A 21,948-nucleotide genomic window follows, 5' to 3' on the forward strand; every position below is an offset into this window, starting at 1 on the left:
TAGTAGCTGTTTAGAAAATAAGCACAAAAGGACAATTCATGAACACAACATGTAGTGCACAGTGTGCTTATTTTAGATGTACATAGTCTTTGGCTTCATAGTGCTGAATTAAGAGTAAACCAGTGGTTATGCTAAACAACTCAGTAAGGGAACCTTTTAGTTATAGCTCAGCAAGGCTGAGTGAATCTGAATTGTGGGAAAGATTACATTAAAAGCAGATTTTGGACCCTGATTAACTGTGTGTGGTGGGCAAATGCCACACAGGAGGTGAGGTTCTGGTGGATTTGAAGAGCCACAGTCTGTGGAGTCTAAGTCCTGGCCAGTCAGAGAAGCAGTCAGGCAGATCCCTTCTGTTGACCTTCCTTTAGCCTCAGAAACTGTCCTTGGTTGGCTGTTTTGTAGATATGCTCACATATATTTATTACATACATTATGTGCTTAACACCCCAGGATATCAGTGCTTCTGGGCAAGAAGCATCCCCACTGTCAGGACTCCTCCCAAAGCATGGTTTGGGTATGCCCAGCCACTGCAAAAAGCCTGTTGTGCTGAGGGTTTCAAACCAGTTTTTACTGGATATTTCGCGTTTTAGTTATTTAATTTGATTTTTTGATTTCACAATTAATAGCCTTGTAACAACTGTATATAATGTATCCTATGACAAGAAAGTCTCCAACTGTCCACTGAATATGATAAACCTGTGTTATTTCTGATGTAGGACAGCCAAAGTTAGAACTTTCCAGTGATAGGAGCTACATTGCATTTCCTAATGTCTTACTGGAATCTACATTACGCTAATTTGAGCTTGGTACTTCTCATCCTGTCCATTGCTGAGGCCAAGAACAGACTAGTTCCTTTCTGTAACCAGCCACAGAGTTGAAAATATTGTCATGCCCTTTCCTGCATTATGCAGCCCTTTCTGTCTTATGCAACACAACCCCATTTAACCCTTTTTTATAGGTCACTTTTCTCTAGAGTTGGGGCTTCCATTTTGTCTGGCTTCTTTTGGATTCTTTCCACTTACCTTTATCTTCCTTGACACCAGGCACCCAAAACTGAATGTAAGATGTCTTACCACTGACAAGTTAAATAGGAATGTTAGTTTAAGATCATTGTAGACTACCACCTGCAAGAATTGATTATGTTGTCAACATTTGTTGTTGTGGTTTCGGGGATTTTTTAAAATAACACTGCATACCTGTGGCTTATTCATCTTATACTACACAGAGACTTCCCCTTTCTTTCTTTCTTTTCTAAAACATTACTACCTTAGTCAGCTGTTTCCCATTTTGTACATGGTGATTCTTCTCTTCATGTGCAGAATCTTGTACTTGTCTCAGGTCCTTAGGGGATTTCTCTGAAAGAAAAATACTGTAAAAAAAGTTTTTAATTCTAAACCTGTCCAGCAACATAGCTGCAGCCCTCATTACTCACCTTGTATGGAGATTTAATGAATGTATTCCTACTTGTGTCTCCAGGTGATCAGAGTATCCCAGCTGGTGCAGCTGTGATGAAGTTTAGAAGGTGCCTTGCTTTTAAAATGCTCTGAGGCAGCACATATGCTAGGTGGTCTAGACAAAAATGTTACTGAAGAAGTTAATAGTTTGTAAGCAAATCTTAGTTTTGTTTTGACTCATGAGACCATCTTGAGGCTGTGCATTCTGAAGGAGGAAACTGGTCAAAACCACTGGTTTTGCTGCTTCCTCCAGTAAAAGCCTGGGTGCCACTAATCCAAGAACAATTAAGCTGGGGATACAGAAAGACTCACAAGAGAATATTGAGTTGCAGTTCGGTAAAAGCTGTCTAATCATGGAAAGTTTAAAGGTCAATTTTTTAAAAAATTACTTATGGATATAGACACTGGACTTGCAACACTTCTATAGAACCTCACTTGGTTGCTTTGTGCTTTGAGAAAACCAAGTTTATCAGCTATGTAAGACTGAGTACCTTAAAAACTTTGCCCAAGGTTTTAAGTGGTTCAGGATTTCAGGTCTTGCAATTTTTGTCCATTTCCTGGAAACCACACAGTATAGGGCTGAAGTTATTTGTGGTACATGTCATACTTAGATCTGTAAATAGAGATAGCTTAGTGTACCCAGCAAGAAAAAAGGTTAGGCCTCTCCTTTCAAGCTCTTATAATTTGCCTTAATGATCAGAAGACTCTTTGGAAAAAACACACAAAAATAATTTATTTAGATCTATTTTGATAAATCACCTTTCCTAAAACAATTTGAACACACAGTGTTTTTTCAGTCAGTCAAGGTTCTTTTGCTGTTTACTCTGATCCCCTGTGTGTTTTCATAGAATCATCTCTTTCCTCTTTCTTCTTGTGGCAAAAAAGACTCAAAATAGCTTTGCTGGATGAACAAAAAGCATTTCCTCACAGAATGAAGAGAGAGCTAATTTGGTTAAATTCAACCATCTTGTAGGACTTACACTTTTAAAAATTACAGAAACGCTCCACGTTTGGCATTTAATATCGATGAGTTTTTAAGAATGCTGGTTTGGCTATTTCAGTTACTCACCATATCTCTGAAAGCTGAGATTGTTCCTGAGGGTAGCCAAAGTCCAGCACTGGGGACAGGTGATGTGTCTTTGAAAGCAACTGCATCTGTGCTGCATGCTGTGCTATTGCTAGTTCTCCTTTCACTCTTGATTCTTTTTCTTGCTTCTGGGAGCTAATTTTGGGATTTCACAGTTGCCTCCTCTCTTTTGAGTTATCCATCACTGCCATTTGCTGGCCAGGAGGCCTTCCCCATCTTTCTTTATTTTCTTTTTTCCTTCCCATCCATGTGCTGTGCCTTCCAAAATCCTTAAACTCAGGCTGCCTAGCCCTGAAGCCATTTCTATTTTTACTCTAATTTTTCTTCTACCAGCCCAAGCATCACCATTAGTTTGTCTTAAGTCTTCAGTTTCTTCCTTCAGGAAACTATCATGTTGCTTTCACTTTCCCTGAATACTAAGAAAAAAGAAATCTAGTCTATAAATGCATATGATCCGAAACCCTTTGTCATGGACCAGCCATCATCCTTCATTGTCTCTTGCTCTTTGTGTATTTAAGTTTCTGTTTTAATTATATAATTTTTGTGTGTTTTTCTGTTACATTTTTTAGATTTTTTGTGAACAAGATATTTCTTCTTATTTCTTTGGTCTTTGTACAGACATATTTTTCTGTATCAAGAAAAATTTAACTAATTTTTTTATTTTTCATAAAATGTTTGTGTTCATTTAGTGATACCCACTTAATAGGCTTATGAAGAGTCCCAATTTCTTTACTGCATTCTTTTACTTTAAATTAAACATATGTATATTTCTAGAAAGTTAGTGCCATTTTTACAGCTCTGTCACAGCACGAAGTTTACTCTGCTTTGCTGTCTTCTGTTGACACTTTCATATTAGCTCTTGTCCATTTAATTGTATTTAGATTACTTTTCTACGTGTGATTTAATGAACTAATCTGATGACTTCTTTTTTATCCTGAAGGGTTTTTTTTAATATATGCTAAAGTGTAAAGGAACAGCAGGGGTTTTTTTTACCTAATCTGTTTCATGTGATCCAAAGCACAAATGAAACTCTTAGCAACATTTTCAGAAATTTCAATGGAAAAGAAAACCAGCAGTCTTGTTCTTTGGAAGGTTCTGGGCAAAATAACAAGAGGAAAAAAATATAGGTCATATGGGCTGAAGGGTTTTGGAGGCATGCTGTGGCAAAAATCCTGGCCTGAGCTGACCTGTGCTTGGCAATGTCTCCAGCTATATGTCTTTTTACGAGGGCTGAATGCTGATTGTTGAATTAAGTGGTAAAACTGAGAAATCAAGGTTCCAACACCACAGAATGTGTAGTAGGAGTTTCAACATTGACCTAGTTCTCATTCTCATTCGGTCTGCATACCACAGTCACTCCACAGCATTTCCTTCACTAGTGTATTCTTTTAAGAAGGAGCCAGCCTCCTTTACTGTCTCTGTACTCTGATATGACTTTATTTAATATTACCAAATCCCACTTCATTGACTTATGCAGCCTCTCCTCATTAGCTACACTGCTGTTCCTGTTTATTTTGATGGAACTACAGTAGATTCAGCTGTGGAAGGATATTTCTCCTAGCTGAAGCTATTATGAAACAATAGAGAGTGGTTGCATTAAAATATCTGAGCAGGTTTTCACTGTAGAAGTAATCAAAATTACTTGCTGGGAGTGAGAACAAACACAAACATGCTGGGAAAATAGTCATGGTTGAGGTTTGCTGTAGATTAACATCAGTAGACTAAGTATGTTTTCCATTTTATATGGTTGATTTAAACTGAATTCTGAACCACCTTTAACATATCTCTAATAATATATTTTTTTCCAGTTTAAACCTGGGTTGGGTGTACAGTTTCTAGTATAATTTCTTGGAAAAATTTCCTTCTTCAGTCCTCATGTCAATTGCTTATTGAGGAAACTTCATATCCAAAACAAGTAATTTATATGCAATGTGTCATGGTTTGAGTTTTACTAAGTGGCCTGTCTAGGTTTTTTTCTCCATATAAGGAATATATCCTTCTTTGAAGCATCAGATCTCTGTGCCTCTTGTTCCTAGACTTCTTTTTCCATGGATTTAAGAGTATCTTTTTGGAGACCTCAGAATAAATAAAAATCAGACTGAAATTGCCTTTGATACAAGAGGGCCCTACTCCTAACGAAGTGTGAGTGGGTTATGTGAGTTTACTCTAAGATTGAATTTAACCTCACTGTTTTGTTGTGTCACTGTCACACTGTACTTTATTTTACATTTGCAACAGCCAAGGCCTGGATTTGGAGAGGTAAAAAAGCTCCGTGATGAGATGTTACTAAGCATGTGTTTTTTTCTCAACAGCAGGTACTTTGGAAATTTCCATGCAATGTAGAGTTTTTATATGAAGATTGGTTAGTATATATCATGAATTTGTTTGGTTTTCAGTGATAATTTTGTTTGGTAAATCATGATTCTTGCTCTTTCTCACAATATTTACAAGAAAGGGTTTGTCCAACCATCTGGCAGCCTCTGAAATAAGAAATCCTGGCCCTGGAGGAAAGGCAAATGAGTAATGTAGGAGCAACTAGTTAGCAGAGCACTTGCTTCATATTTGCCTAACAAAATACACTAACCTGTAGTTTTATGAAAGTGTAGGTGGTTACTTTTCAGAGATAATATTTTTCATGAACTGTAGAGGGAGAATTTATTTCAGTGTGGAGAATGTTTCCTACAGAACTGGAAAAACACCCATTTCATTTTTCTTTTAGGGAACTCGATTGTAATGTTCAAAGTGAATTCAAAGAAAACCTTTGCTTTGATCTGAACACTGTACAATGAGTATTAATATGAAGATGTTTTTCCTCAGAAGATGCATTAATCTTCTGTAGTCATGTTTCTCTTGTATCAGACAAGGTTTTGAGGGTAACAGTGGCTGTTTGCTTCACTGCTAATATCAGATAAGCAAATATTTATCAGGTTTTTTCCCTCTTGGAATGCTTTGCTGAATGTGTGCATCTTTGGCAAGGCTGACTTTCCAAGCAATGAAACTAATCTTCGTATGAGACTTACATAATTATCACACTGTCATGTCTGTTGAATGGTAGCCAATAATTGCTTTGTATTAATCAATCTTTCTTTCCAAGTTTCTCACCAAAGCTTAGCAGAGTCTGGTGAGAACACATATCCCTTATGAAGTTTCTCATGAAGGCTTGTGCTTGTAAAGTACTTCAGTCTCAAAGGATTTCCTGGGAAGTAACATGGTCTGAGCAATGAACTCTCTGTATATGAGAGAAAGAGAGAGAATGGAAAAAGATCTGAGAAGGGGATGTGAAATATGAAATCTTTGGAGCTTTTCTGGAACCTGCTAGCTTAAAGGAGGTGTTTTACTTTCAAGGCTTGCAGGTTCTCAAAGAGCACCTATGCTGAGTTTCACACTGCTAATTCTTTTGACTAAATTTTCTTTTAATGATTTGGCATGAAATAATAATCTGATTTGGCAAGCAGTGGTGATGGTCGGGGCAGTGAGGAAACAGAAACCAGGCCTTGGGGAGAAGATGGGGAAGGGACATGAGAATTGTAAATCTGATTACCAGTTACTTTGAAAATTTTAGCTGATGAAGTCTGAGCAAATGTCTACCTTGACTTCACCAAGGCTTTCGGCACTGTGTCTCACAATGTCCTCATAGGCAAATTCAAGAAGTGTGGAGTGGATGAGTGGACAGTGAGGTGGATTGAGAACTGGCTGACCCCAGAGTCACTATCAGTGACACAGGTTCTGGTTGAAGGCCTGACACTAGCAGTGCTCCCCACAATTCAATACTAGGAATTGTTTAGCATATTCATCAATGACTTGGATGAAGGGGCAGAGATGTCCTCAGCAAGTTTGCTGATGACACCAAGCTGGGAGGAGCAGCCAATACCCCAGAAGGGCCTCAGCAGGCTGGAGAGATGGGCAGAGAGGAAATTCAGGGAAGGCAAGTGCAGGGTCCTGCACCTGGGGAGGAGTAACCTCATGAACCAGCACAGGCTGGGGATTGACCTGCTGGAAAGCAGCTGTCCAGGGAAGGACCTGGGGGTTCTGGTGGCCAACAAACTGTCCAGGAGCCAGCAGCGTGCCCGTGTGGATGGGAAGGCCAGTGGTGTCCTGGGGTGCATTGGGAAGAGCATTGCCAGCAGGCTGAGGGAGGTGACCCTGCCCCTCTGCTCAGCCCTGGTGAGGCCACATCAGGAGTGCTGTGCCCAGCTCTGGGCTCCTCAGGGCAAGAGAGACACGGAGCTCCTGGAGCAGGTCCAGTGGAGGGCAGCAAAGATGAGTAAGGGATTGGAGCATCTCTCTTGTGAGGAAAGGCTGAGGGAGCTGGGCCTGTTCAGCACTGAGAAGAGACAGCTGAGAGGGGAACTCATCAACTTCTATAAGTATGTAAGTGAGGGGGTCAGAGGACGGAGCCAAGCTTATAATGTGTATAGGAGTGATGATGTTTGCTTTGGCAGCAACCTACCTTACTTGCTTAGTCATTTAAGGTTGTTCAAAAATGGGCATTTTAATATAGCAAAATGACAGGTAACATACCAAATTAGTGGTTGTACTTACAGACAACACCTAAACAACTTTGGTGTTGAAGATACAGCTGAACATGACTTACCACACTAGGGCACTGACTAAGAGATCTAACAGTACTTGGATTTATGTGCTCTTTAATGTGAGATAGGACAAAATGGCAGGTAAATTACACTTGCTTTTAGCATCTGTGATGTTACTAGAACTGGGTGCCAGTCTGAAGCCCAAGTATTATTACAGGCTGATGTATAATTCAGAGGGATTCAGAGGAGTTTCAGTAATGCTTAGAAAACTTGCCTTCCATCTAGGAACTGATTTTTAGGGTTGTACTTAAGATCAACCACTGTCTTTATGAGACAAGAGAGTAATGGGATCCAGATGACCATGTACACAGTAAAAATGAAGGGGAGGTGGGTGTGGGAAGAACCACTGTTGTGACCTGTTCACTTCTAGTCATCTATTACTAGAAAGTCCATGCAAGGCCAGCTCAACTATCCAGATTTGCAAATGCTTTTAATGGTTCATGAGACTGTTGTGCCTGCCTGTCAGTAAGACAGAGTTAGCTTGGCTAATCATAGCTAAAAAGAATAAATTATTTTCTGTCTTGATACTGTCCATAATTTTACTTCAGAATCTTAATATTCCATATTATTTCATCCTTTTTAATGTTTTGCTGTTGTTGTTTGCTTTGGGTTCTGACATTTTTTCCTTCTTTTTTTTTTTTTTTCCTTTGTATAGGGCACCAATGCCTCTGCTCTGGAAAAAGACATTGGCCCAGAGCAGTTTCCAATCAATGAGCACTACTTTGGATTGGTCAATGTAAGTGGTCAATTTTGATGTTACTTGAAATTTGCTCACTTCCTTGGTTTTGTTTTGTTTTGTTTTTCTCTCTTCCCTGCTCTTATCAATCTTATTCTAATGCAGGATTTTCTTTTAAGTGCTGCTCATGTTGCAATTTTAGGCAAAGTGGGTTGCAAAACTGTATCAGATGTTTGAAGGTGGCTTCATACACCCCCAGAGAGAACAGTTCTATGAATGTTTCAAGGGATTAGAACACACACTTAAATAAAATTAAAAGGCTATTTTAGGTGTGAAATAGGATGGAGGAAGTGATGAAAGTATCTACAAGTTTAGGTACAGCATTCTTCATTGGAGACTCTTAGGAGGAGCTTTTTTATTTGACCGAGGAGAAATGAGTGAGAAGAGTGTTTAATCACTTGTTTGTTCCCATATATATTATATAGATATAATAAGTTTTTCTATTGAAAATATTAGTCATTCTGCTACTGAGCAGTAAGATAGAGCCCAGATACAGAAATAAACTTAATGAAATCCACTACAAAAATTATTTTTCTTGCAAGTGGAAACCTTTACTTTGTATCCTAATTAATTTAGAACAACATAGTCTTTTCCATGAAGTGTCATGGTGGGTGTGGAAATATATTTCTACTGCAACTACATGGCAAAATGGCTGGTTTGTGACAGTGACAGGAGTCAGAATTTGAATGAACAGCTAGTTTTATTGTGATTCCCAGGCATTAAGCTTGTTTTTATTTCTGCATGGCAGTTTGGGAACACCTGCTACTGTAACTCCGTGCTGCAGGCATTGTATTTTTGCCGGCCATTTCGGGAAAATGTATTATCATACAAGGCCCAACAGAAAAAGAAGGAAAACCTCTTGACTTGCCTGGCAGATCTTTTCCACAGTATTGCTACTCAGAAGAAAAAAGTTGGAGTTATTCCACCAAAGAAGTTCATATCAAGGTTACGGAAAGAGAATGGTAAGTGTAAAACTGAAGTTCTCTAAGGTATTCATGCATTGATCAAAGAAGTACAAATACATATTGAGCAATGAGATCATATTAACCAGAAACACAGGTTAGATTTGTAAGTTGCTTTTAGTACTTTGTGGGGTGAATTATTATTTTAATATCTGTGTATATGATATTATGCTTGAAATAACCGTACCAGATTTCATAGACTGCCAGAGGTGTGTGAGAATTAGTGATGCTTTCACAGCATGGTGGGGCAGACCTTCCTGTTGGGTGAGCTAGGGCTGGGAATAGGGTGACACTGCTGTAATTTTTAAATTGTTTTTTTGTGCAGTATAGCAGAGAGAAACATGGGGGGCAGCTGGCAGTATGGGAATTATGTGACCCGGGAAGGCTGCAGGCAGCACCAGTTCCAGAACACCCTGGGGAATAAGGAGCTGAGTACATGTGGGGTGGTCAGTCCACTACACATCAGCCGCTGCTCTGGCTCTTGGAGGTGGTGGACACAGTCTTACTTGGTGAAGCACCAGACCCATTTTGACCATTAAGTTGGCCATAGCATATACCGAATCTTGTAGTAGGTCTGTCTAAGGGATATGAGGAACATCTTGAGATAGAGAAGCCTGTCACAGCTCCATTTTACCTGGATTCATATCGGTGTGGATGGTATGCTTAGAAACAGAGAGGCTTTGAATGAAGAGACAAAGTATGAGTCAAACACCTGGAAGAAATTGCTTCCTGATGACAGCATATAAATGGGCAGACTGTTCATTTCAGAGCAGACATTCGAAATCATGAAAAAGTTAACTCTGAGTCATCTAGTGATAAATGCCCCCACAATGTTGGGGATCACTTGTAAACACTGGATCTTATGTTTTCTGCTTTTTAAAATTAGTGCCAGAGTCAGTGTGTATTACCCAGCTTATATGTCCAGGCTGCACATTACAAGGCAATGGTACTGTACAATATTTTCTGAGGAAATCCATGTGAACTTTTGCAGGAGCAGGGGGATAAAAATACACATTTCTGGGAACATGCATTCTTTTTTCTTTGAATGGTGGGCGAGTTAAGCCTTTACTGGAGAAGTCTGTACTAAATCACCATTGGGATATTTTCCCCTGTTACTGCAAGCAATTCGTATTGAACAGGACAAGTCTTTTTCCATCAGATTTGTGTGTGAAAAATGAGCTCTGTTAGGTGGTGTTATTATTACTACGGAAGTGAGTTAACATTGACTGGCTGACAGGTGCCTACCAAGGCTATCTCTGACACCTTGTCTCAGCAGGGCGGGGGGAGAAGATAGGAGGAAAAAACCTCATGAGTTGAGATCAAAGTAGTTTAATTAGAAAAAAAAAAGGCCAAAAATTGCATGCAGAAACAAAGGAAAACCAAAGGAGATTTATTCTCTACCTCCCATCAACAGATGATTTCCAGGTACTGCCTGGGCCATAGGGCCTTGGCATATGTAGAAGTTTGTTTGCAAGTGACATATATTCATAATGAAAACCCACCCATCTTTCTCTTAGATTTTAGTGGTGAACATGAAGTCACATGGCATAAAATATGACTTTGGCCAGTTTGGGTCAGCTGCCTCACCTATGTTCCCTTGCCAACCTCTTTCACACCCGGTCTATCAGCCTTTGGGCAGGATGAGGGACAGCCTTAATGCTGTGTGAGTGCTGCTCAGCATCAGCTGAAACACTGGTACATCATCACCACCATTTTAGGCACACCTACAAAGCACAGCACCCTGTGGGCTACTGTGAGGAAAGGTAACTCCATCCCAGACCCTGTGCACAAGTGTGTGTCAGCATCCAATGGCTTCAATTTTCCCAGCCATGTGGCTTACTGTCAAAACTCTGTGGTGTTCCTAAGTGTCTGAGGGACTTGGGATATGGGGATGGAAGTCAGTGCTGACTAAAGTTAGGCAGTAAGTGTCTAGTGTAAGGAAATAATTTAGGATGAGTCACTCTCTTGCTTACTTCATTGACTGTAATGGGAGTTTCTAGACAGCTAAAGTTGGATGAGATGAAGCTTTCCCCCAAAGTAACTTCACTGAAGCCAGGGTGACTGGCTGCAAAACTGTTCCTTGGAATGATTCCAAATACTTTTCTGAGCAAGGGCTAGTACAAGTACTTGGGGAAAAAAATAATTTTCTTTCTTTGAGGAAAGGATATTCAGCTGTACAAATCTTGACTCTCTTCTTCACAGATCTCTTTGACAACTACATGCAGCAGGATGCACATGAGTTTTTAAATTACCTGCTCAACACCATTGCAGACATTTTGCAGGAGGAGAAGAAACAGGAAAAGCAAAATGGGAAACTGAAAAATGGCAACATGAATGAAGCTGAAGAGAACAATAAACAAGAACTGACCTGGGTGCATGAGATTTTTCAGGGAACACTGACTAACGAAACTAGATGTTTGAACTGTGAAACCGTAAGCATTGGGATAGATTTTTTTGTTGTTGTTGCCCATTAATAGATAGATACATTTTGTATATATAAATATATGAATCTTTTCAGACATCTGAGAATTGTGGATATTCCTGTAGAATTTACTTCTTGAAGTGAGTATATTCTTTTCTAAAAATTTATTTTTCTAAGCATTACTTGGCAAATCTCTGCCAAGTTTTGCTGTCCTAATACATATGTCTACAGTTAAAATCCTTGCTAGAGAATCAGTACCTTTCCTTATCACTGTAATTTTGAGAGAAGTTATTCACATCATATTCATATAATAAGTGAAACGTTAAGATGATTTATGTTAATTCCATCTTAAGAATCTGACAGGTATACAGAGGGTTCATTTTTAACAAACTGTTTTCTTTTTTCTCCCTAATATTTTCTAGAGGATGATGTCAGTTTGAAATCTCTTATGTCTGATCTATAAGTAAAAATTATTTTTTGTCGGGAAACCTGATTGCAAGTCTCCTATTGATTACTGTATTTTTTGAACACATGCTCCTGTTGAAAGTGAAGAGAAATAATTTTTTAAAATTGTTCCTGTGAGGTTGCATGAAAGAGTAACACAGACAGGAAAAAAAAATCTTTGGGGAGAGCAGTGACACTGACCTTCCACAAAGGTTGGAATTAACATCATCTAACCTTTGCTTGGTAAAGCAAAGCTGATAGGCACCAAGGATGAACCAGTTATCTCAACTCCTGCAGATGATGGAGATTGTGAAGGAGCTTTTACAGAAAACTCTCTCCGTCTGTCTCTAGGCTGTTTCATGAAACAAAGTTTTTAGCAGTATCCGGTGTTTTGTTCCCTACAGCCTGTCCTGGCTCCATGGTGTTACTAAGCTGCTGCAGTTGTTGGTGCAGCAATGCTGAGAACTGGGCCAACAAACTGCTCTGGCCTAAGAATTATGTACTTTTACTAAGATCTGTGCTGCTACTATGGGCTTCCTCAAAGAAAACACAGCTTTAGCGTAGCTGCATTAAGATGGGAGAAGGTGCCCAGAGAAGGTACCTTCAGACAGCATGCTGAGGTTTAGACAACTCAGGTTTGGTGAGATGAACTCTACCCATGTCCTACCAGATAAGGGAAAGAACATGGTCTGATATTTCTAACCATAAAGAAGAGCTCTGTATTCCAAGAAAATGTGTATGGCTTTTCCAGGAACTTGGTCAGAGGTGGATGGTGAGAAGAGATATAATGATAGTCAACATAAAATGTTGGAACAAGTTTGGAACAAGCTTTTATAAGTGAACACATGAGAGAGATACTGAAAATTAATTATTGAATCTATTTCAACTACAGAATGTTGGTTAATAGCAAGTTAAAATATGTGAAAGGTTAGAATTATTTTTTAACTGACAAGCTTTTATAAATAGTTTTTGGCCTAATTCTAAATCATTATCTAACGTTTACTCAGAGAAACTATGGTGAAATGACGATGTGTCCTTGGGTAACTGCATAACTGCACAATTCCATACTTGTAATTCAAAGTGATGAAGCTCTATGGAAAATGGAGCTTGTCTGTAGCTTCCTCTGAGTGCAGAAATACTGGATGCTCCTCGGGATATTTTTCCAGTATGTTTTCCTTGAATTAGTATAACTTGAAATCTTAGGAAAATAGTAAAACAGATTGAAAGTTATTCCTTTGCTAAAATATTCATAAGTAGTACGTGAAGAATCATTAAGATTTCAGCAATTCTTATTCTCAGTTACAAAGAGTGTAGTTTGAATCTGGTTTTCCAGCTACCTTTAGTTTTAATCTGCATTATTCTAGCTCTAAGTAGCTCATCTTCCCTCCCAGGAAATATTTGATGTGCAGAAATCAATAACAGAATTCCTGGCTTCTTTGAGGCATTCAGATGAAGCACAATGCCCGCCAAGGACATTTTCAAGTGTTTAAGTTCTCATGATACTCAGTGTGTCTGACAGAACTCTAGGTCCAGCTGTAGAGACACAATGTTCTCTGAAGCTTTGTTGCTTTATCTTTCAAATTTTAGCTGTATATTTATACTGCAGTCAATTGTTGCTGGTTTTGTGGTTTCCTGTCCTCTGTGGGTCAAGTCATGTCTCAGGGAGGATTTTTGTTTGAAGAACTGCTGTTCATTTCAGTTGGGTGTGCATTATTCCTCTGTACATCTTTGATGATACCAAAATTAATCCAGCCAAAGATGTTTCTCTGCATTAAGGTCTGATATGGGCTGCATTCACCAAGCTTATAGTATCCCTGACATAAATATGAGCTCAAGGTGGTACATAACTGTCACATCCACAGCATTGCAAAAATCTGAGCGTGAGGGACTTCTGCCAGAACAGTGGATTCATCTCCTCACAGAAGTTCTTGATTTGGACTTTGCTATTCTCCCATCTGATTTAGTTATTCTAAGGAAATGCAATAGGATGCAAAAACATGGGGTGTTCATGCAGCATTTCATAAAAATATTGTTCTGAATATGACTGAATTCATGTGCAGTAAGTAATTCTGCAGTCTTTTGACTCAGTTGGAGTATTACAAGAATTAGCCATTTGGATTTTTTTTTGTTAATATTACTTCACCTTTGAGATTAAACACTCTTAGTGAAAAATAATTTTCCATGCAAAAATCAGGATCTGTTGTTCTGAAAATATTTGGACTTAAATTTTTTAGATAAAAACTCTTCATTATAATTTTTTTTTCTTGTTCTGTCAAAAAGATTGGCAACACCAAAATGATTTTGCAAAATATTATCACTGAGCCATTTTTACCTTTAATATTTTAAAATTTTTAATCAAAATACTGACCAGGAACAATATCCAATGGGAAAATGTAGCTGTGTCAACCAGAAGTAAACCCCACATTTTTCAATAGTCACTAGAGAGAAAGGATAACATGGAGAAGTATGGCTTTTGTGACGGAAACATATTTGGAAATTATCTTCATTACATCCTTAATAATGGAAATAATTATATACAAATAAATTGTGAACATGTATAACATATTGCAATATGTTATACAAAGGGTAAACAAATTTCTGACAATAAAAGAAAGTAGACTGTGTTACAAAACAAGGAAACATACAAAATCCACCAATCCCAGATAATATAGGGGAGGATGGTTCTTTACTGAACAGGCTGTCATTGATGGCCCATGGTTGGTGGGATTGGATAAGTGGAGTAGACAGAAGTTAAACTATATGAAAGCTAGATTGGTAGAATTACTAATAAACATCACACTGAACTAACAAAAAATAAAGCATTGAAATGAATTATTTTTATGTAAGAGCAATTCCTACAGAAATAAACATCTTTAGCATTTGCTAAAGATATAAACAACATTTAGATGTATGGTATCTCTGTTTCACATGTATGTGTTTTGCAACAGGTTAGTAGCAAAGATGAAGATTTTCTTGACCTTTCTGTTGATGTGGAGCAGAACACATCGATTACACACTGTCTAAGGTAAATGAATGCATCTTTTCAGCTCTAACTGGTAGATTTTTCAGGTCTAGTAGACATAGAAAAGAAAAGTACAGTAAGACTTAGATTTGAACTTACCCTAAGCAGGAGAAAATGTCTTTAAACTGGATGTTTCCTCTAATGACAAAATATGCACTAATGTACTTTGTTTTAGTCACTTTCTCTTTCAATGTATGTATTTGAAAGAGGAAAATAAATCAACTTTCAGGGGAAATAATTGATTCTTTTGTTGTCTGGAAGAATTGCTGCAGAATTATAATTGGCTTCAAAGAGATTTAAATGCGCTTGCCTTTAAGCTTCTACACAAGTGCTTTGTTGATTGGGATTTATATGCATATTAAAAGTTTAATGTGTATTTTGCAAATGGGTGCTAGAGTCCATAGAGGGCAAAATACTTCAAAGGTCTATTTTATTATTAGAAATAGCTTATTCTGTGTCTCATCCTAAAATTATGTGAAGTGTTTTATTCTAAATTTCTGTTCTGCTCCTAGTATATTCCTAACTTAAAAAATATAGACATAAAAAAAAATTTTCAGTCTTACATGGGTGATTATTCTGAGAGATTTAAAATGTCCAGAATTTTGACATTAATACAATAAACTACTGCCTATATTTAAGACAATATATTTCTTTTCTAAGGTAATGATTATCAATTGGTCAAATTCCTTCAAACTTCAAAATTGCTATCAAGGTTGAAATTGCATTATTCAGTTATTCTGGAATGCCTAGGAGGGGTTTCCTGGTGTGTCATCCCAAGGTGAGAGCTACAGAAAGAGAAAGAATGTGAGGTACTACACGGTACAGAAAGCTCACAATCAGAAAGCAGTGACTTCTCTGTGAATACAACAACTGTACTAAGTAGCTTCTGTTATAATTTAAAGTTCTTTCATTCTCAGTTTCTGTTCAGTCTCTCTTAGGATACTGTAGCAGTCCTTGGCCCTCAAGTAGTCCACACTGCATTAATTAGCCTCCCTGGAATAGGTGAGCAAACCGAAGAGAGGCTTTGGAGAGCAGTGTGTTTGCTCTCTTTTTCTCCTGTAGTCTCTTTGCCTCCTCACAGTAACCAGCAGTTGAGTCATTATTGATATTTCAGGCTTTTGTTTGCATACTTTTGGGTTCTTCACTGTAGCCACCACCCTGAACTCGCCCGTATTACTTACCTTTCCCTATGGTGTTCAAAGGCAGTTTGAAATCCCACTGAGCTGCAAGGGTGCTGCAGTGCCTTTGGAGCCCCTTTCTAATCTGAGTTATTTGATTCTGTGGTACTGGAGACTGAGCTCTGACATTTTCTTACCATGTTAAGAAAATGTCATGTTCATGTCAGCTCTCATGTCAGCTGAGACTGGTGAACATGTTAAAAACTGCTGTGCATAGATGTTACCATCTGTCCTTCAACTTTCTCCAGGTTTTTTATTTACATTCTTGATCTTCTTGGAAATGTTTTGTTGGGAATGGCCATTTTATGTAAAGTACTTCAGTAAAAATACCAATAGCATTTCTTCTACTGAACAGGCAGTGACTGTAGCTTAAGATATGCAAGAACTGCATCTGCACAACTGCAACCAACAAGTGAATGGTGGAGTTGAAAGTGACTCCAAAGAGGTTTTTCCCTACCTTCATGTCAGAGAGGATGCTGATCCAACCTGTTCCAGAAGATCTTTTTAGCAGTATTGTCTTGATTGTCTATCTCCCAGTCCTTCCTGTTCTTTAGTACTAATAAGTCTTTCCTGCTGTGCAACATGAATCTTTGGTGTTTCAGTTCAAGCCTATTTCTACTTGCCCTGTGTACTCTAGACATAACCCAGGGGTTGCCCCCATTCCCCTTCGCAGCAGCCTTTTACATACAAGGAGAATGTAATCACTTTTTAAAAATTTAAACAGCCTAAGGTCATTCAACTTCTTCTTAGGCCATCTTCTCTGGATCTCTACACATGCTCATTACTCTTCAGCCTGCTCTCCTATTGGACCTCTCTCTTGAACTCTGTCTTTTTTGAAGTGCTGCTGTCTAGAACAGGATATCTTATTCCAAGAGAGATCAACACAATCCTGAGGAGAATGAATGCCCTAAATTTCTTTATGCATTCCAGTGTAGTGCCTTTACTCCAACAGCATGACACACATTTTGAAGTTTCCCCATTGCTCCTTTTGGAAATAAAGGAAAGCAAAATCCTGATTTTTCTTTTCTTGGGGTGGTACAGATTGAACAGGAGGAGAGTTATCACCTCTCATCTATTCTATTGTGTTTTATGTTAGCAGCATTTCTACCTCTGTGTAGAAAACATATATTCAGTTAGAATATGGATTTCCTCTCATTGCTGCTGGTATTATGCATTATTACACAAAATGTAAGTGCTTTTTTGGTTTCTTTCAATAGGAACATCCAGGTTATTACTCTTTTTGGAATCTTTGCTGTTTCCTTTTTTTTTTTTAACAACTGCTTTGCTGTGTCCTAATAGCTTTAGGGACTGCTACATTAAAAGGTAAAATACAGAAAAGCTGTGCAAGATAGCATTTAAGTATAATATATCTCGTTACCACTACAGATGACTGTTCTTTTATTTCTGTAGTTTTTCAGAATGTAAAAAGTCCTTGTGTGCTCAAAATGTCCTAAGAACAGAAAGAATACAAGCCTCTGGCATAGCCTAAACCCACAGGATAGACAGCTGGGCCTGAAGCAATAAAAGTCTTATAACAAATATAGCATATATCCATTGTTTTTATTTCCACGTGGAGTTGCAATGTTTATCAGTCAGTTTGATCCTGACTTGTGTAATAATTTATATTACACTAACAATTCTCTCATCTCTTAAAATCAATTACAAAATTAATACTATTTATGCATATAAGCAATAGAAAACATCTTTCACACTGTAGCAGAGAGGCTGTAGAAGCACAAGGTCAATGATAAGCTAGCACATCTTGGGCAGGTATATTTAAAAATTTCTTTTTCTTGCTAAAATAGGCAGAATGTAGATTGGACTATTAATGGGATGGGAGAGAGTTAGATATATCTTGAAACTAGCTTTGCAGGACTACAGAAGAGTTCTGCAAGGCTGTGGCTCTTGCACATGCAGACTTTGGGAACTCCAGTCAGCGATCTGTTTTTTTTAACTGTTCAACATCTATTAGATGTGCCATGCTGAAAATTCTCAATTGCTGAAAGAGTTACTGAAGTTGAAATTATTTTAATCCTAACCATTTTTCAGTGAGACATTTTTTTCTAATACTACCAAGAATAGATACCACAATGTTACTAATAAATAAATAAATACTACTACTAATAATAAATAATACTAATAATAGATATTAATAACATCAGAATAACTAGTATATTTGAAAAGGAATTCAGAAACTCTTTGAGTTTAATTAACTTTCATGGGAGACTTGGAATAGAACAAATCAATATATATCAAATTTCTACCATCTGCACATGTTTCTTCATGTTAGAAAAACATTTTTCATTGCTTCACTTTGAGATGAGAAGAAAACTAATAAATTCCCCAAATTTGTTTGCTTTTTTTAAAAATTGAGACTGTAGGCTTTGAAAATAAATATCAGACTCTTTCTCTGACAGCCAACCTAAGACTTTCACAAGAACATTCTGCTGAGTCTTACATTCTCTGCACATGTAACTCATCTTTAATATTTTCCAAAGTTTCAGCTTTTCACTTACGATTCCCTGAAAGACTACCATGCTTTTCAGAGGAATTGGCTGAATTAAATTAATTTAATGTTTAAATTGAAATGTGAAATCACATATTGAGATCAGTGTTTACCATTGCAGCAAATCCTTCCCAGTAACAATGTTTTATTTTCTTTTAGATAAAAAAGAATACTTATGATCAAAGTTTAGCTGTAACTTATCTTTCAAAATATGTATTTTTTCCTAAATTTCAGCACTTTCTCCTCAGTGTTAAGACCTTATAAAGAAAATAAATCAGTAAAAGTATTCACAGTTATTAAAAATATGCAGTCATATGAAGTGCTTTTTCGTCATGCTCCATCAATCTTAAACTTTCATGAAGTTATGTAATTTACTTCTAATATCTATGGCCTAGCAAACTATATAGTCATCATCTCTCCCACCTACCCCTATAGTGATGATGTCAGAATCCTCCCTTTGCCTTGTTAGACAGTTCTGGTGCTGCCTACTGTGAGAGCAGGCTGAAGTAGCAGACAGTGTGGATTCAGCCTCCATGAATGTGAATTGCAGTGGTAGCAGCAAATTTATTTGGGTCTGAATGGGTCTGAATTTGCCTGGAGTTCAGAAGCCTGTCAGGTACAAGGTAGGGGCACTCAATAAGAGAGTTCTGGAATTCTGGTACAGTTATTTAAGGCCCAAAGTCACAGGAAAACCCATGTGTTTAAAATGGAAGGTAGGTGCTTATATCTGCATTCACAGTTCTCAGAACACCTGCTCAGCTGCAATGTAACACAAGAGATGACAAAAATAATTACTGGGTTTTTGGCTTTTTTTTTACAGTTCTGTTAGGTACCTAAAATTTTGCTCCAAAGTGTATCAGCACTGTGACTTCCAGCAAATCTTCTGTGAACTGAGAGATGCTATCAAACCAGCCTTCCACTGCCTTTGTCACTTTAAAAGCTCAACCCAGAAATATCTCCAAGTGTGTTTACTTGATCAGGATTTTCAAAATTTTCTATACCAGTGGCCTCTTTCCTTTTTTAGAAAATGGAAAAGTATAATCTAAAAACTTCTGGATGACTGTTCAAAAGGTTAGAGGATGCAGGAAACTAGGTTCAATTTATTTCTTCTTTGTAAGAGGATTCAAACGTTTCTTATGGAAGAACACCATAAAATGTGAGATATTTGGGGATGACAGAAGTGCACTTAAAGTTGCTTTATTCTGCCAATAATTTAAAAAGAAACAGAATGAATGGAGTGATTATACCCAAGTCTGGGCAGCCCCTTTATGTGAGAGACCAGATAGAGGTCCCATTTTGAGACACCTGACCTTTCATTTGTATCATATAGAGGGCCTTATCTCCTAATATAACTTGTCATATCAGCCAGATACCCTAATTCCATTTGCAAACCCCAGTACAGCCACTTCAGATGCTTTAGAAAACTGGAATGGGTGAAGATTTCATCCTGTGTGTCTTTTGGGTTCCAGTTCATCAGCTCAAGTGTGGCAAATGTATTCATACCCTTAAAGAACTGATGATTGTTTTTTCTCTATTTACAGAGACTTCAGTAACACAGAGACGTTATGTAGTGAACAGAAATACTATTGTGAAACTTGCTGCAGTAAACAAGAGGCACAGAAGAGGTAAGCAAAGAGCAGGCTGCTTCACCATGCTCCTCCTGGGCTCTGGCAAACTTGCTCCTTGATAATTATTTCGTTTAAATACCTAGAAACCTTTCATCCCAAACGCATTCTCTGTGTGGATGAGAGAACCTGGAGACAGATTTAAAGGCATGTGTTGTAGTCTAGAAGCTACTTTTAGTTGACTATTGTTACTTACAAAGTGCTTTTACAATACAGCCATTTGCTTATTAAGGGAAGAGAGAATGGCTTTGAACTGGTCAGGTGTTCATCGTATGCGTTCTTAATGGTTTCACAGGATGAGAGTAAAAAAACTGCCAATGATTCTTGCCTTACACCTCAAGAGGTTCAAGTACATGGAGCAGCTGCACAGGTACACGAAGCTGTCTTACCGGGTCGTGTTTCCTCTGGAGCTGCGTCTCTTCAACACCTCCGGCGACGCCGTCAACTTGGATCGCATGTACGACTTGGTCGCTGTTGTGGTTCACTGTGGAAGGGGAGGTGCCTTGGTGGCTGTTGTGGTTCACTGTAGAAGGTGAGGTGCCTTGGTGGCTGTTGTGGTTCACTGTGGAAGGTAAGGTGTCTTCATGTGTACCAAAGCTACTGGCAGGTGTTTGCCCAGGGCTGAGCTACCCCTGACAAAATGTGGGGAGGATGGGAGGCAGGACTTAAAGCCTGCTGCTGCGCGGACTTGCACATGTCTTGGGCTGGACCATTGAACCAACATCCCTCACAGTAAATTGGTACTTGCTTAAGAAATAATGTCTCAGGTCTCCAAGAGTCACAAGTTTGGTTTAAACTGATGAAACTACCTCCGTCCTCATAAGACCCCTTAAAAAAGTTGGGAGCCAGGACTCTGTGAGGGCCAAAGGCTGGCATCATGTAGGTCTCAGAACAGATCATTTTGGTCCATTTTCCCCCCTATACTTAGTTCTTACAGTTTGAATGTATTTGATGCCTACCATGAGCAACATATTAAGTGTTCTGTAGGATAATTCACTAAATGGTCTTGGCACAGATGAAAATAACATCTTTAGCTTCAGTTGATTAGCTTTGCAACAAGTTAAAATAAAAAGGGAAAGGCTTAAATGTCTAGAGTACCACCACAGGTGAATTTTATTATATTTTTCATAATATTTAGTTATAATTCTGCATTCATAAAGAAATGTGACTTATCAAAATGGACTCAGTAGTACATTCTAATATTTTGGGTTTTTGTTTTGTTTTCTAGTGGACCTAATCGGGGGCATTACATTACTATTGTGAAAAGTCATGGATTTTGGCTCTTGTTTGATGATGACATTGTAGAGGTCAGTATGCTGAAGGTCATGAGTACAATTTTTGTATTAAAGTTTGCTTCCCTGCTTGGGGTTAAAATTCTGATCCAGAACTCGGTAGACATTATCAGTCTGCAAAACCACATTTGGTTGTAATGTTTGTTTCAACTCTGTTAGGACAAAAGATTGTAAGCAAAATTATTAATCCTGTAGTTTGTGCTCTGTTTGTGTCAGAGATTTTTTTTATTTCATAGCAACATCAAATGTTTTTAATACCAGACTTAAAGTGTTTAATTTTGAATGTATTCTATATCTACTAAAATCAATTTAATTCATTAAGACCTTATCACTTGGTAGAATTGACCTAAGTAAAGGTAGCATTGCTGTAGAATTTTCAGTTTTGAATAGGGAAGTTACAAGAAAGTCTGAATTGTGTTGTTGGTCTGGGATTGCCTGAATGTAGATTAGAGTAGAATCTGTCCCACAGCTATTGCAGATTCTGTCTGAGCACTCTGAAATTCTTATGCAAACCCTTTATATCATTGTGGAATACTGGCAAAATTGAAGTTTTGAATCTGATTTCCCAAGAGGTAAGGAAAGTAAGCACTGAGATGCTGGATGGGACAAGGCTTGAAGAAGATTTCTG

General features: G+C 38.0%; 1 protein-coding gene across 1 annotated transcript in view; it reads left to right on the top strand.

Moving 5' to 3' along the window:
- Positions 1-21,948, top strand: part of USP46 (ubiquitin specific peptidase 46) — a 34,261-nt gene that overhangs the window by 5,588 nt on the left and 6,725 nt on the right. Inside the window, exons 2-8 of the mRNA XM_039698896.1 lie at positions 7,789-7,869; positions 8,618-8,831; positions 11,034-11,263; positions 14,646-14,722; positions 19,945-20,028; positions 20,324-20,521; positions 21,257-21,335. Of these exons, the coding sequence (XP_039554830.1) occupies positions 7,789-7,869; positions 8,618-8,831; positions 11,034-11,263; positions 14,646-14,722; positions 19,945-20,028; positions 20,324-20,521; positions 21,257-21,335 (963 nt within the window). The remainder of the gene's footprint in view (positions 1-7,788; positions 7,870-8,617; positions 8,832-11,033; positions 11,264-14,645; positions 14,723-19,944; positions 20,029-20,323; positions 20,522-21,256; positions 21,336-21,948) is intronic.

Source organism: Passer montanus, unplaced genomic scaffold, assembly GCF_014805655.1.
Source record: "Passer montanus isolate IOZ18808 unplaced genomic scaffold, ASM1480565v1 scaffold13, whole genome shotgun sequence".
NCBI lineage: Eukaryota > Metazoa > Chordata > Aves > Passeriformes > Passeridae > Passer > Passer montanus.